Source organism: Crocodylus porosus, unplaced genomic scaffold, assembly GCF_001723895.1.
Source record: "Crocodylus porosus isolate Cpor-Errol unplaced genomic scaffold, CroPor_comp1, whole genome shotgun sequence".
In the NCBI taxonomy this organism is placed as follows: Eukaryota; Metazoa; Chordata; order Crocodylia; family Crocodylidae; genus Crocodylus; species Crocodylus porosus.
Genome location: NW_017728909.1, coordinates 39525412 through 39542432, shown reverse-complemented (window position 1 = coordinate 39542432; position 17021 = coordinate 39525412). Strand labels below are relative to the sequence as shown.

The 17021-nt window shown below is 42.8% G+C and overlaps 1 protein-coding gene across 3 annotated transcripts in view; it reads left to right on the top strand.

The window, feature by feature from the left end:
- DEPDC1B (DEP domain containing 1B) overlaps positions 1–15542 on the top strand; it is a 51871-nt gene extending 36329 nt beyond the window's left edge. Inside the window, exons 8-11 of one of the 3 annotated variants that reach the window (XM_019532111.1) lie at positions 2697–2863; positions 8927–9103; positions 12889–13074; positions 13949–15542. In XM_019532111.1, the coding sequence (XP_019387656.1) occupies positions 2697–2863; positions 8927–9103; positions 12889–13074; positions 13949–14110 (692 nt within the window). In that variant the 3' untranslated portion in view covers positions 14111–15542. Of the gene's footprint in view, positions 1–2696; positions 2864–8926; positions 9104–11803; positions 11966–12888; positions 13075–13948 lie in introns of those variants that run through there. The other 2 variants (XM_019532112.1, XM_019532113.1) reach the window with 2 other exon arrangements.
- The last annotated feature ends 1479 nt before the right edge of the window (positions 15543–17021 follow it).

Genomic DNA, 17021 nt, shown 5'->3' with positions numbered 1-17021 from the left:
GCCCAGCTGTGTGAGCCTCCTCTACCCCTGGATGACCCCGCACCCAAGCTCCAATCCTTTTGCCACCCAGCCAGGTTGGGGCCCCACTTAGCTTCCTCTTCTCCTGGCTGGGTTGCGCTGTCCCTCTCTTACCGTGGAGGCCTCAATCTGGCCTCCACCCCTTCCCTCTCCCAGATTGACCTGCTGGGCTTGGAAGTGGGGGGTGGGGGGAGGTTGCAGATGCGCGCCTAGGGCTGTGCGAAACGGCACAGTTTCACTGTTTCTAAGGGACAATGCTTTGTTTCGCTGTTTTGAAGCACTGTTTAGTTTTGTTTTGTAGAAACTGTTTTGACATTTCACCCATAGGCTATAATGGGGAATCGTGAAAATGCATATAACTGTCATTTATTGCCTGATTTCGATGAAAATTGCAGGGCTGGTAGCCCCTTCTGAGGGTGTGAAGCCTCCTAAGTTTCAAGGAGATAGGTGCAGGGGTTTCTGGGAAACTGTACCTCAAACTGTTCAAAGCAAAACTCCGTATAATTTGTTGGCAACAGCAGCCTGCTGTCATCCTGCGTGCAGATGTAGGAGCCCATGCCCCCTGTATCTGCGTGTGGGATGACAGCAGGCTGCTGCTGCTGGCTGGGACCAGCGTTGGACGCAGCCCGTGCTGAGTGCTGGGAAGACTGGTGCTGCAGCTGGCAGCAGCAGCATGCTGTCATCCCGTGTGCAGATCTGGGGGCCTGTGCCCCTCTTCTCCCCCCCCCCCCCCCGGAATAGTTGGGGAAAAGATCGGGGAGCTGGGGAATCCAACTGGGAACTCGGGAAATGTTCAAAGACCTGAATGTTCCCCCATCCCCCAGTTCGATTCCCCAGCTCTGATCACTTCCCTGTTTTCTGATCGCTTCCCCAGCCAGAGGCTTTTGACTGCAGTTTCTGCCTGCTGGAAGCCTGTGCACAGATCGGGGCCTGCATCCCCCGGGAACAGCTGGAGAAATGATCAGAGAGCTGGGGAATTGAACAGGGAGCTAGATGTCAATATGAGAGCAGTCCTTCTTCCCCCTCCCTCTCCTTAGTTTCTGTTTAGCTGCAGCAAGCCCAGCTTTGAAACTCCAAACATTTTGAAACATTTCAAGCACTCTCATTTCAGAGCCTCTTGTTTCGTTTCTGTTTCGTTGTTTCGAGCTCAAAACACATCAGAACACCCGGAGAAATTTCACACAGCCCTAGCGCCCAGCCCAGGATGACTAAAAGAGGCTCCCCGATCTACTGGTTGATCAGGATTGACCGGTTAGGGACCACTGGTCTAGACATAGCTATACCTATGTTCTACAGTGTGCATCTCCCATGCTTCTGGGCTTTTCTGATTGCCCCCATGCCCACTTTAAGTTGCATGTGCCAGGGTGTTTCTAAGTCTTCCTCAGAGGCATTGGGTCTTGGCTACAGTCAAGGCTGGGGACTTTGACTGGGTTATACCAGTGTTCCTGCTGGGACCAAAGCTGGGGGTTTCTGGCTAGGGGGTCTTGCCCCTCTGCTCGGGGTCAAATTGATCATCATATTTGGAGTCAGGAAGGAATTTTACCCTATGGTCAGATTGGTATGGATTGTGGGGTTTTTTTGCCCTCTTGTGTAGCAGGGAGAGGGGGGTGATCATGGCTGTACCTGGGATCTCTTGAATAATATATTGACAACATTTCATAGAAGGAGGACATTGGTTACTATGGCTGTCCTGCTTTATCTGTGACAGGTTAGGGTGTTAGGCCTGCGTTGTCAGGGTTGACGGTAGTCTTATTCAGAGTTTTTTTAAATTATGGATTGTATAGGTTTGTTTGGATAGGGATAATCCTGCCGTAGGCAGGCAGTTGGACTAAATGCCCTCTAGGGATCCCTTCAAGCACTACTACTCTGACTCTAAGATTCTCTATAACCTTAGGAAGTTTGAAAACAACTTAGCATATGCTTAGCTGTGGTTCTCCTTACTGCAGTCTGGAGGCAGTGTAGACATGACCTAAGTGCCAGTTAATTCAAAGTTTTAATACTGTCGACCTGTAAAAGTGGTATATCACTTATTCAAAAATTTTACTTTGCAAATTGGTTCAGCAACAAACGTTAAATCATCAGCTTCTTCTTGCATTATTATATAGTGCTGCCTTTTAGAGTTTGTTGCTAGAGCTTAAATCTGGGCTGAGCTTAAATCTGTTTCTGTCTAGTTCTAGACAGTATAGTCTGTGTTTCAGTATGTATTTTATATAGGTATTTACACTTTGTACAAAGACATTGTTTGTCAGTAGAATTTATTAGATTCTTCAGTCTTTACTTTTCCTTCTGGTGGTCATTTTTTAAATCTCATACATGACCCAGGCTGGGAAAGTATGAAAAGTTTACAGGATGAATTGTATTGATGGGTCCTTTTTTCATCCACAGATACCCAGATAGTGACCCCCCCCGTACCTTGTTTCAGATCAATGGGCTACGGCTGAGTAATGTGTTCATTCTTTATTTTCCAATCACTGAGAAGAGCTTTATGATATGTTGAACAGGTGCATAAGAGGAAATAACACTGGTTCCTTCTGCTGTAGGAATGGATTAATTTGGGGTGATGGAACTCAGTGTCAAATGTGTGGTAGGAAAATATGAGAAATAGGTTTAGTTACGTATTTTTAAGGGAAATGTTTAATGGGAAAGGTAGTTAAGTGTCTGTCCCTCTTTTAATCTAGGTCTGCTACATAAAACCAACAAAGCTATTGAAGCGTTTCAGGTATCCTGTCTTCTGCTGCCACCAGAAAATCGGAAAAAACTACAGCTACTGGTGAGAATGATGGCAAGGATCAGCCTTAACAAGGATTTGCCACCTCTTTCTGATGCAGCTAATACCAGAACTCTGGTAGGTATATTTCTAGTGTGGAAAATCTAACTAGGCTTACAAAATCTTTTATGATTAGGTTGCACATATACCATTTGTTATGCATATTCAGCTATGATTGTGTTCTGTAAGGGGAACTTTGCGTATTCTTTCTCTGTATACCCTCCTTAATATGCATATTTAGATGTTTTGGGGCTAGTGTGCCTGTCTTTTACTGTTTTGGGGCCTAGGTTTTACTGTTGAGGTTAAAGTGTGCAATTGTAAAGGGAAGATGGATCCCACCAGCCCTCCCTTCCAAAACTCTGAATTTTGTAGGCCTGCAAATGTTGCATAGCTTCCCATTGGCAAAGGTGCAGGGATCTGCAGTAGGAGGGTGCAGGTGCAGTAGGAGGTTGCAGATGCAGGGATCTGCAGTGGATATATGCGTGTGTGGTAGAACAGGAGAGATTTCAGGCAGAAGTCATTTCTTGGCTGGTCATATGGCTCATTAGCTATTTAAAAGGGAAAATATAAGCACGAGACCTTATAGTGCATGCAGGTGGAAGCCTGATGCACATGGTAAAAATTGCTTAAAATCTCTTAGCCTGCAGTGACCAGGACAGGATCTAAAAGAGCAGGGTAACTCTTGGTGGCAGTGGCCAGAGAAGTAATCCCCAGCAGTGATCCCCTCTGGCTAGAGCAGTGATCCCTAGCACCAGTGACAAACTCCAGTGAAGGCCTCTGCACCTAGCACTTGCTATTTTGGCTGGCAAAGATGGTAGAAAACCTGGAGCACAGCAGCAGTCCCTGGCAGGGAAGAGCATCAGGGTCCTCTAGAGTGGGCCTCACTACTAAGCACTAGGGCTGTGTGAAATTTTGCTGGGTGTTTCATTTCAGTGCATTTCAAGCTCAAAACAGTGAAATCAAAATGAAACAAAGGGCTTTGAGACAGCTTTGAAATGATATGAGGGCACTTGAAACGTTTCAAGTTTTGAAGCTGGGCTTGTTTGGCTTCAGCGGCGGTCCCAGGTGGTACAGCCTCCTCTCATCTAGCATGCAGATCCAGGGGCCCACACCCCTGGGGGGGGCTGCAGGGCTGTGCTGAACTCCTTCTGGAGGTGCAGACCTCCGGATCTACATGCTGGGTGAGAGGAGGCTGCTGCTGCTGCCTGGGGCCAGCGGCAGCGACAATCTTCCCCAGCGCTGGGTGGGGGCTGAGCCCAGCGCTGGTCCCAGGCAGCAGTGGCAGCCTTCTTCCATCTGGTGCACAGATCTGGGGGCCTGCACCTCTGGGAGAAGTCCGGCACAGCCCCGCAGCCCTCTTGCGGAGTGTGGGTCCCAGATCTGCGCGCACAATGAGAGGAGGCTGCTGCTGCCGACGTGTCACGAATTTTGCTTTGAACAGTTTGAGGTGCAGTTTCTCAGAAATCTCTGTACCTGTCTCCTTGAAATGTAGCAGGCTTTATGCCCTCAGAAGGGGCTACCATCCCTGCAACTTTCATCCGAATCAGGCAAGAAATGACAAAGTTTTAGGCATTGTCACAATTCCCCACTATAGCTTACGGGTGAAATGTTGAAACAGCAAAACAGTTTTGATTAAATGAAATGGAACAGTGCTTTGAAACGAAATGACGAAACAAAACACTGTCCCTTCCAAATGGTGAAATGGAAGTCAAAACGAAACAGTGTGGTTTTGCATAGCCCTAGTACTAAGCACCCGCTGCTGTTGGCTTGTGTAGAGCCCCTAGATCAGGGGTGGGCAAAGTGTGGCCCAGGGGCCAGATGCAGCTTGCCAGGCCATTCTATCTGGCCTGCGGGGCCCCTATTAATTTTCTAAATTTTTTATTAATCTGCCCTGGGCTGCCTGTCATGCAACCATTGATGGCTTTCCAAAACTCAGTAAGTGGCCCTCTGCCACAAATAATTGCCCACCCCTGCCCTAGATGGCAGCTCTGGGTAAGTCTTCCTTCCCAACTAAGTGGGCTAAGTGGTACCTTCTCTGGGTTTGTTTGCCAGTGGCTGATACTATTAACTGTTTCAGGATTCAGCTAATATTTTTAATAGCTGAACTTTTCTTCAAGGTTGTATTTGCTTCCGGTTCCCCTTTAATAAGCCCTGGTTTAGTGTTAACATTGCTTGCAAGTGCATACGGCTGTTAACATCGGCATGATCAGTTAAAATTTGTTTTAAAAGTTTGTTCCTATATATGAATCTGGCCCTTGTTACTGCTTTCCAGTGCCTGGCAGAAGGGTTATGTATGCAAAGTAAAATGCACCAGAATCTGGGCCCCCCTTAGATCCCAGGGGAGGCGCACCTAGGCCAAGGGTTAGTGAGGAACTAGTTAGGGAACTTCTGGAAGGACTGGATGTATTCAAATCAGCTGGTCTGGACGATCTCCACCCTAGAGTACTGAGGGAATTGGCTGAGGTCATTGCGGGACCCCTGGCACGGCTTTACGAGCGCTCCTAGTGCTCTGGTGTGGTGCCAGAGGACTGGAAGAGGGCCAATGTGGTTCTTATCTTCAAAAAGGGGAGGAAGGAGGACCTGGGAAACAATAGGCTAGTTAGTCTTACCTTGATCCTGGGCAAGCTTTTTGAGAATTATTCTGGCGCATATCCATGAGGGGCCAGCAGGGGAGATTATGCTTAGGGGTAATCAACACGGGTTCATTAGCAGCAGGTCCTGTCAGACCAACCTGGTGGCCGCTTATGACCAGGTCACAAAATCCTTAGATGCAGGGGTAGCAGTGGACATAGTCTTTTTGGACTTTTGGAAGGGTTTCGACACTATCTCTCACCCCTTTCCCATCAAGAAACTGGAGAACTGTGGTGTGTCGACACCTACACAGTCAAATGCGTCGCCAGCTGGCTGGAGGGTCGCACCCAGAGAGTGGTGGTGGATGGGTCATTTTCGACTTGGAGGGATGTGGGCTGGGGTTCCGCAGGGCTCGGTCCTTGGGCCCACAGTATTCAACATCTTCATCAGCGTTTTGGTAAACAGCACCCTGTTCAAATTTTCTGATGACACTAAGATGTGGGGGGATGTGGGCACGCTAGAAGGGAGGAGTAGGCTGCAATTGGATCTAGACATGTTACAGGGGTGGGCGGAAGAGAATAGGATGGGATTCAACACCGACAAGTGCAAGGTGATGCACCTGGGGAGGAAGAACCAGCACCATACCTACAGGCTGGGGAGCTCCCTTCTCATCAGTGCAGAGGCAGAAAAGGATCTTGGAGTCATCATTGACGCCAAGATGAACATGGGCCGGCAGTGTGGGGAGGCAGTCAGGAAGGCCAACCGCACCTTGTCATGCATCCACAGATGCATCTCGAGCAGGTCCAAGGAGGTGATCCTCCCCCTCTATGCAGCACTGGTCAGGCCGCAGCTGGAGTACTGCATCCAGTTCTGGGCGCCACACTTCAAGAGGCATGTGGATGACATGGAGAGGGTCCAGAGGAGAGCCACTTGCATGATCCCTATGGGACCTGAACCTGTTCAGCGTCCATAAGAGAAAGCTGAGGGGGGATCTTGTGGCCTTTTACAAACTAGTCAGAGGGGACCAGCAGGCACTGGGGAAGTCCCTGTTCCCACGAGCACAACCAGGAGTGACCAGGAATAATGGTCACAAGCTGGCAGAGGGTAGATTCAGGCTAGATATCAGGAGGCGCTACTTCATGGTCAGGACAGCTAGGATCTGGAACCAACTTCTAAGAGAAGTGGTGCTGGCTCCTACCCTGGGGGTCTTTAAGAGGAGGCTGGATGTACACCTTGGTGGGGTTGTTTGACCCCAGTACTCTTTCCTGCCATGGCAGGGGGTCAGACTCGATGATCTGCTCAGGTCCCTTCTGACCCTAGAAACTATGAAACTATGAAGGAATGTGATGGCAAACAGAGTGCAGTTGTTTATTTTAGCTGTAGAGAAGGTGACTGATACTGCAATTCAGAAATTCTGTTATTTTTTCAAAAACTAAATCAGCGCATCATTCCTATAGAAATGGGTGACAGACATAGAAGCAAGACTTAGTCTTTGATAGCATCAAAGTTGTTTTTAATTGAATTGGCTGTAGTGATTTCTGCATGAAAGAAACTGTGACAAACAATTTGTTTAGATTTGATTCTTCTGAGACGCTTCCTTTTTCTGTGCATTTCACAGCAAGAAAACCTTTCCTGTTGCTGCTGAATAAAGTACCAATTAGCTACTATTAAAGGTCATGATTTACTAAGTTATATCAGATATATAAAAGGTGGATTTGGCCATGAGGCTTCGCTGCAGAAGAAGTATTTGAGGAAAGAAATGAATAAATAGTTTCCTGCTTAGCCATACACTAGGAGTTGGGAGGCCTGTTGTGGAGAGAAGTATAGGAGTGGTGGGTGATGACTAGTAATCCTTCTCTTTTGCGAAACTGCAGATGAACAGTATGTGAAGGCAGAGAGGGTAAAAGTTAACAGAATATTGTTGAATACCCTGAGGCCAGAATCTGATTTGCTTGGTTCTAATCCACTGGAAAATGTCCGAATATTACTGCTCAGCTCTGAATATGTGTTGTTTTTTTTAAGGGCTGTTTTTAATTATAATATCTTGGGTTTTTTCCAATGGTCTTTCTGCAGTATTTTTTCTAGTTTTGTCACTAGCAGCAACACATTAGTGCCAAGTCACATTCACGTACCTTTTATTAATACACAGATGACAAAGATTCATTTAATCAAACAGCAACTTTCTAATGTGTTGATATTTTAGAGATGCGATGTCTCCCATATGTGGATTCTGTACCAATTTTTTTAATGCCTCAGTCAAAGAGCTAATAACTACCGTGCATGGAAGAGCACTAACATCCCATTTTGCCTGTCGTATTCAGAATATGTAACATGCCTGAAGAGCAAAAAAAAAAAGAAAAAAGGTTATTGCAATTGCATTGAAATCTTATTAATTCGTCACTGAGAACTTGTCATTATGGGTCTTACTAGCTGGCATATTGAATCCTTGCCAGAGTCCTTTTGATTAGTCCTTTGGCTAATACTTCATCTGTTAAAGCATAATTAGTCATTGTCAAGTGTACATCCTTATGCAGTAATTTGTTTTCCTGGTAATTAGTTGACTTAAAGGTTACTATCATGAGCCCTCCGTAATACCTGGCCAGTTAGCTGATGCTTGCAAAACATTGACTATGCTTCAGCTTTTCTTGGCTCATCCAGATTTCTACAAAATGTAATGGTTCACGATGTATATTTGTCTTCTGTTTTCATGATGGCTGCGTGTAAAAAGTGCAAAGAAAAAATTTTGCCTGGTTATTTTACTGTCATCATTGAGTAATTTTATAACATGAGGATTCTAAATTTTTGTTGTAAGAAATTTTACATTAATCATTTATCTGTGTAATCATATAATTCTCATTTAGCCAGTAAAGGATGTAGTTTCCATTTTTTCACCTTGATATTTTGTAATATTGATTTTTTGATATTATTTTTAATGAAGAAAATGCTTTACTGTGCCACAAAATGGCAAGCAAAATATATCTCTCAAAGTTGAAAATGGCTAACAAGTGATTTAATCTCTTACTTATCATAAGTCAGTGTTACCAATCCCCTCAGTGACAGATTAACAGATTTTACTGTTCAAACTTGCATCTGTGTCTAACAAGTTCAGATATGTTTTTTGGTCTAAAATGACATGAAGATGAGTTGAACAGCTGCTTAAAATCCTTTTATACTTACTTTGAATGTGTTTTCTTTCTTAATAAAAATTGAGCATTTGATTAGGAAACTCAGCCTTGTGCGATCTGTTAGTCCTCTTGTTTAAATCTTGCTGGAAATCCTGGGTGAAACGGTTATCTTTTCAAATGTTAGCAGTAACAAAGTCTGTTTTCAGGTAGCATGACTTTTTTAGTTCAGATTGAGACTATATAACTGCACTGGAGCAAATTATATATTTTTAGTCAACCTGAACATTTTCATTGTACTTGCTTTTATCAGGATTGTGCTGATTTTGTGGCTCTGCTGAAGATTGCTCTTTTCTGAAAGAGAACAATTATAACACCATTTATTTATATTGCTTGTACATGGGGAAAATTGCATATAATGAGGAATCTTGGTTTCCTTTTCTTTCAGATGGTTCAAGCTTTTTCTCATTGCATTCTCTGCTCTAAGGATGAAGTGGATTTGGATGAATTGCTTGCTGCTAAACTAGTAATGTTCCTCATGGACAATTATGATGAGATCTTGAACATCCCTTCCTCCTTACAAATTGCCATAGAGGAGCACGTAGGACAGCTCCGGAGAGTGCAGGTGGGACTAATAAGAGTATTTTTCCTGTTCTGACATAAAAATTACCCTGTCAGTTCTCAAAAATGTGACAGATCTGTCAGCTTTTGCTAACTGTCTAATAAGCCAGGCACTGCATACTGAGTGACTGAATTGCTGTTGTTGATAAAATATGTTTATAACCTATTATTAACACTAAGAAGGGTATTTAAGGCACAGTAACTATGCAGGAAAAGACTAAAGCCCTTGCCAGGCATAACTAATGAAACATAGGGACTGGGACTTGGCTCCTGGTAAAGTTCTTAAATGCTTCTAACTGAGCTCTTTTATCATTTTTTAACTAAGAATTGGTCTCTAGCCAAACCACATACATAGACAGGCTGAAAGAGTGGCCAAGTTTGATGCCTCAGAGAATCATAGAGAAGTAGGGCTGGAAGGGACCTGCAAAGGTCATTTAATCCAAACCCCTACTTGAGGCAGGATCAAGCTTATCCAAACTATCCTATAGAAATATATTATCTAACCTCTTAGTAAAACTAAAGTCAGCTGACACAAGTTCTAACACCCTAACCTGCCACAAAGCAGGGGGACTGTGGCAGCCAGCATCCTCCTGTTGTAAAGGTTGTCAATAAATGCTCAAGAGATCCCAGGAAGAGGGCCATGTCCCCCTGCTACAGAGGAAGGCAAAAACCCGGAGTCCATACTAATCTGACTGGGGTAAAATTCCTTCTTGACCCCAAAGATGGTGATTAGTGACCATGACAAGAGGGGCAAGACCCTCTAGTCCAGAATCTCCAGACATAAGTCTAAGCAGGAGCACCAGTAAACCCTATCAAAATCTGTAGTTATGAAGAAGACGACAATTTTATCTCTATGACTTCCATGGGTATGCCAATTCCGGAAGGGTAAGAAAAAAAAAAAAAAGTAACACGTCTAAGGAAAATAAGGATCTTAGTTAGAAGTAATCATAGCTAAGGGTAGTCTTATTTTGAGGAAGAGGGGTGAGGTATTTGAGCCTTCCAGAGAAAGCACCTGAAGATTCCTATACATTTGATAACCTGCTTCTTCATCAGGAATGAAAATCCTCATAGGCCAACCACAAAAGAACTGTTGGAGCTCATGCAGTCATATCTAACATACTGTCCTATCACGCACCTTGTTCAGCATGGAGCCAGGAAGAACTTTTTCCAGTTTGGCAGACAAATGCTCCATACACAGCTAAAGTGATTATGTAAATTAGTTGACTCGCAAGTTTTTACACTTTGGAAGGAAACTTCATTATTTCCCATCTCTCCTTCTGAGCTAGTTCCACTTTAGAAGATCAAGAGCTAAATATGATTTAGTGTCTTGTCTTTCCAAAAAAATGATTCTCTTCCATCATCTGTGCCAATAAACTGATTATTTAAAAAATCTGGTCAGAGGTTCAGTAACCTATTAGTTTTATAGTAGCAGTTTTGTAGTTTTATCCAGATATTTTCTTTTGATGTTTTTTTTAGTCTCTGTAGAGATAAAGAGTAGGTCTGTACTGCGTAATTCTATGCTGTGTAGTCATGTGCTAGCTCTAAACAAGTAGGGTGTGTTTAGTTTAGACAGAGCTCTATGCTAACGTGACTACACTGGTTCTGGTATCTGAATTAGCTAGCTCGGGCAGTATAGTTGGCAATGCATTGCCCAGCATAAACATATCTGTGTCTGAACATTTTTTATAAAGAAAGAGAGTTTCCACTGAAACATTTTATCCTCCCATGTCTTCTGTGATCTTGTCTTCAACAAGTTTGGACAGGAGACGATAACCTCTGATTTAATGATTCTTTTGTAAAGTCTTTATTTCCCTTGATCTACTGCCAACATATCATGTGGGCATGCTTCCTGTAGGAGCCTCTTCAGTTAAGAAAATCTTTATAAGCAATTTGTCTTACAACTGCAAATGCAGCCTAATACAACAGAAATGACTTGCAGTAAGGAATCTAAAACGCAGGCAAGAAAAATGTTTGATTCTTACTGGTTTTATGTTACAAGCCACTAGCTATCAAACTATTCCTACAACTCAGCTGCAGAGTCCTACGCTGCTTTTCTTTGCTGAATTGTTCATTACCTATTTGGAAGTGAAGCAAGGATGAGACTTTAATTCACATCACCCTTGTATCATAACAACATCTCAGTCTGGTTTTATGGCTAATATTAAAAATCTTTAAATATGACTCCTTTTAATGACTGGCACTTCAGTGTTCACATGTAGAAATGTAGTAGTATTTAAGAACACATGATTCCTTCTACTATTTGTTAAAGCTGTAAACTGGCTGTAGCATAATATTGTAATATGATACATATGCATGTGATAGATCAGTTTGGATTGTTTTTCATAAATGACTGCAGTGTTTTATTGGTACCTTTTTGGCATACAGATCTCTTCATTTTTTCTTCATACCAGTGGTATGGACATGGCTAGTCATGTTAGCCTGAAGTCAGGCAGAAGTTAAGGCAAAGCTTTTAATAGGCAGCAACCCATTGCATGTAAGCTGCCTATGAATAATGCCTCTTTGAACAAGTTAGCCTCTAAGGTGCCACCCTTCCCTACTTTCCTGTCATAACAATATAATTTGATTTATTTATCGTTTTGATATGCTTTTAGGCTAGCGATTTTACTTAGTTGCTATGTATATACGTACATATGTATGTACATGAAAATTTTGTATTAGATTTATACCCTGCCCTATCCAAAAGGATCAGAGAGGATTCCCTGAACAATGCATCAAAAGTGAGAGGGAAGAAAAAAGACCTGATTAAATCCATTTGTGTGTTTGCAGGTTAACAGTTACAAATGTGTCAGGTTCTTATAACTGGTTCTGAAACAGTCCATGTAAAGTTACAGCAGTGAGAGCCAACCTTTTTAACCTTACACTCTCCCTGATGCCATTCCAGCTCCTTTCCCTTAGCTGATCTGTTGCTCAGCTTCGTGCTCTCTAACCAAGTCGCTGCTCTGCTTTGTGACCTTTACCCTATCTGCTGCATGCCACACACAGAAGCTGCCTGTACCACTTGTGACACCCATGCTGCAACATTGACCACCCCTGAATTACAGGGTCAATGTTTTTGTATGGTTTTGACTTTTTTGGTGTTGGCATAATGACATAGTTCTCTACTGTCACCTTTCAGCCATGGATCACAGTACCCTTATTATCATTTGAATGCAGGGAGATGCAGTATTCTGAGTTCCTTTATATTTGTAAGATGGTGCTAGAAACAGAAGGCATCAAAGGTGACAACAATCAGAGACAACCAAATTTATCTGTGCAGTGTGCACATGCAGAGACTACCCTCTAAGCCATCTCTACAGCTTTTCTAAAAGAGAAGAGCCTTGTCTTACATGGCACTTTTAGGGTGATACTCAGCTAATGTAGGAGCTCCATAACTATTCCCTGCTTCCTTTAGCCAGCCAACAGGATCTTTGTGCTAACTTCACTCCTCTGGCTCTTACCACTGTTTTCTCTCCCAGCCTTTCCAGTTTCCTAACAACTTTGTCAATTTTTCCCACAAGTGCCATTGCTCTCTGTCTCTCTCTGTTTTTCTCTTTCTCTCCCCTTATCTTCTAGTAAAATAGTTATCAATTCTGTATTTCTGTTAAGAAGGGTCTGGCCAAACTGAAGCATTAGCATGTTTCTTGTTGAAGACCACAGAGGGACCAGCGAATCAGCAGTAAAAAGATGGCAATAGAACTGAGAGCTGCTGACTCCAGTTTCCCTCAAACAAGGCTAATTTTGCCAACTTTCATCTTGAAAATATAGCAGTTTTCTTTCTCTCTCCTTCAGATAAAATATGCAGGAGCTGACACTGATGCAACTTTTCTTGCTCCATCATTTTGTCATCAGATTAGTACAGATGAGTTTGAGTACCAACGAGTAAATGGCTCTCAGGAACCATTGGCAGCTTTGTTAGAAGAAATTGCAATGAATAAAGAAATATCTGTCAAAGACAAGAAGAAGAAACTGAAACAGGTGAAGAAAATTCTCCAAAATTCTGGCCTGTTTTCGTGTGTGTGTGTGTGTGTGTGTGTGTGTGTGTGTGTGTGTAAAAAGATTACCATCATTAGCTTCTGCTTAGGCTTTGGTGTGGAGAAACAAGACGCTATAAAGAAGTGGGGTGGTGGCAAGCCATGGTTCAGAGGAATTTGCTATAACTTTTTTTGTCTCACCCTCCTATCCCAGATGAAGTCAAGCTAATACACTAGAATTTTACTGCTGGTTTCATTCATGGGTAAATCATTAAAGATGACTCCACCCCTTCTCCCACTGCCATGCACACACAAATAAATAAACATGAAAGTGTAGTGTAGATCCAATATCTTGTAATGTTTTAACATTTGAAAAAATATGGTTCCAAACAGGATATGTTCAGAGGTTATATTTGTCACTTCCATATGCATTCAGATTATCTTGAAGAACTCAACTCCCAGCTGTGTTTCTAGTTCTTCAGGTGAAATATTGTTTGTTCAAGTATTAGCCTGATAATATGATTAAAAGGTAGAAATGTATTTCTGTATAGTTTTAAGATTGTAAGACTTTTGTAATAAAACGCTGCATCAAATTTGTAGACTTCAGTTCTCTAGAGGAAGAGAAGGTTTTGAGTCTAGACAGTCCTAGAGACTGAAATTTTACTTTAATTTCTCAATTGTTCAAAGAGGTTTTCTTTTCCAATATGGAAAAAGAACATCACATTTTTAGGTATACTGCTATAGACTGAGAGCCCCAAGAAGGCATCTTTGCCCTAGGCTTATGTAACAGATTACATACTTTCTTTTTTTCTAATATATTTTCCAGTGGCTGAATTTAGCTTTTTGGTTGTGTTCTCTGAACTGTATTTCTTTTCTAGTTTCAGAAGTCCTACCCTGAAGTATACAAAGAACGATTCCCTACTTCTGAAACTGAAGCAGTGCTGTTTCCTGAAAAATCTAAACAGAAATCACAGCTGCTGATGTGGGCTTTAAAGAAGCCTTTTCAACCATTTCAAAGAACTAGAAGCTTTCGGATGTAATTCATCCTTATGGTCATTAACAAACTGTATCTTGGCATGTCATCAATAGGATAGATCTTGTGCAAAAAGGCACGAAAGAGCAGTTTAACTACTGGAAAAAAAACTTTGCTAAGAGTGGAAAAAGTTATAAAGGTAAAGTGTGTGTGGCGGGGGGGGTGCTTTGTTGAGCCATCATCAGTATTGTAAATCATTTCTAATTCTTGTTAAAGGAATGAGATGGTTGACCCATATCAATGGGAATGGGGAACAAAATTGGCTTGTTTTTAGTTGTTTCAAACTTTTTAGATGCATATTTTTTTTACATTGTTAATGTACAGTTAATTACTAGTCACTAGTATTTTTCTTGAAAAAGATACTGTACTGTATAAACTAGGTTATATTTCTTTATAATTGACATGTACCAAGGGTCAAGATGCTGTATATACTTGAATGAACTTGAAACACTGGATCTGCTACTGCCTTGCTGGCTGGGTAGCATAATGCCCTTGACATACTTTGTAACGTTGATTTCAGCTGTGTGCAAAACTCGCCCTTCATTTCTTCCCTCATATGGCAGAGGATGGCCTGGTCTAGCCTGCTGAAGTTCCATTGACCCTTTGTGATGCAGGCAAGGCCCTGAAGCATTTCTCACATGATCTTCCTGAATATTGCCATGCAAAGCTGGACAGTAGTCTAATTTAGGTGTTATCATTAGGGGTGCCACAAGACCCTTTGAGGGGTGCTGTAGCATGGTCGCTGCCATTGTGGCAAAGTAAAAACCCCCATGTGTCTCATGCTCAGCCACACCAGGAAGGGCTCTGGCATGAATGCATGTTCCTCCTGCTTATCTGATAAGCCTAAAACAGGCAAAAGAACCTGCTTGTGCTAGGTTGGCCCCCTCTGCTCCCTCAGTATCAGGCATGTGTGTTAGTTCTACCTACCGTATATGCCTCTGCTTCCAGGAGGTGCCATGCAGGATCAGACCAGGAAGGGCTGCAAGAATAGGCTATCTTGCCTGCTTTAGGCTTATTATATAATCATAATGCAGGAAGAGGGTGCATTTGTGCTGCAGCCCTTCCCTGTCTAGCTAGCCAGGAGGCTTGTGGAGCACTTAGCTGGCAGTGGCAGACCCTGATTTGAGGGGCACTGAGGTAGGCTGAGGCAGCAGAACTGGTTTTCAACTGGGCTGCTGCCACATTCATAATCTGTTAAAGGGGTTACCCTGAATCTGAAAAGGTGGAGAACCACTGTTCTAATTAATCAGAAAAAATAAAAGGCTTTGTATTCTGTGAAAAGGGAGGTGCTTATGACAATTGTCAAATAATTGTGGATTTTTAATGAGGATTTACATGTGCTCTGTATAGTGAATTCTACTATACTTGTATACAACTTTTGTATGTGAACTGGAAGCACTTCTGGTTTTTTTTTTCAGTTATTAAAGCGTTAACACTTTTTAAGATAATTACTTAGAGGCAGTGGTTTTATCATAGTCATGGCTGTAACAAACACCCCTTCTGAAAGAGTGGCAACATACTGTTGAATCTTCAGAGTGTACTCTGTTGAAAGATGGTGGGTATCTGAAACAACTTCCCATTTTGAAGTTACAAGAATCTGAAGATGATTATGCTTTAACATTAGTTTTGCTTTGCTAACATACTAGCTGTGTACACATAGCAGAGTACACATTACAGATTTTGGTTTATCACATACACAAGTATTTCTGTAGCTTTGTGTTTTTGCTTAAGGGCATCTGGTTCCCACAACTGGTTTTTCTTTTCTCTCTTCCTTCTCATGTGTCTGTCTATCTGTCTTTGTAACCATGGTACACTTTTGGTTTAGTAATATTTCTTTCCCTTGAAAATGAGCTTGGAAATTTTTAAATAATGACTAAAATGGGGAATGCTTTTGAACTGCCATTGTCTCCTGTATATATGCAGTAGCTTTATTCCCATGTTCCTTTGGTTTGTTCTTCTTAGAAATAGAAGGGGCCTCAGACCCATCCATTCAGTAGGTGGGGTTAAATGATTAGCAGGAGAGTGTTGAAATACACTGCTAGGATTTGTGAGTACCTGTTGTTTAACGTCACTGCAGGAACTGTTGCTGTTCCATGGTCCTACTGACTTCTCTTCCCTTAAGTTCTATAGATTGATTTATTTTTATTTTATTTTATTTTTTATTCCTGTTTTCTAAATGGTTAGCCTAGTAATCATGATTGGGGCCTGGTTTAAATTGTAGGCCCAGCTTGCTAATATCATGACCTGATTGTGGCAGGAGCCACCATTTTCATGGCCAGAGGGTGGTGCCCTCCCCCACACCCTCTAATTTGGCTGAGGGGGCAGGTTTAAGGTCAGGTTTAATTGCAGCAGCAGAGGCCTTGGGGGCAAGGCCTCTAATTGCTGCTGAGGAGTCCAGGGGAAAGGGGAAGGGGTTGCAACCCGCCCCCCCCCCAGCCCCTGGCACCTCAATTTTCCTGCGTGGCAGAACAAACAGCCCATCTCCAAGCTATTTTCTCCCCCTGGCCCTTTTGCAACCCCTTTTCCCCCCCCTTCCCCTGGGCTGCTAAGCTTTTGATGCTGGCTGAGGAATGCTTGCCCCAGCCTGCAGTGGCCATCTTGTTACGACAAAATGCCATGATATGACTACCTGCTGGGGAACTCCCCGGCAGGTGATCATATCGTAGCATTTCATTGCAACTTGCATTTTTCATGAAAATCGCTCAACTTTTGATATTCACAAAAAATGCCAAATTGTGATTTTAAACCAGGCCCTATCAACAGCCTTGCCAGTGTGTTACCATTAGAAGAAGTAGGGCTACCATATTTCCAGTTTAAAGGAAAAGACACCTGTTAGAGGTGTAATATGATTGCGAAGCAGTGATATGCCTGTGCACTACCCCTGCCATTCACTCCCAAGCCACAGCGCCCACAGCCCT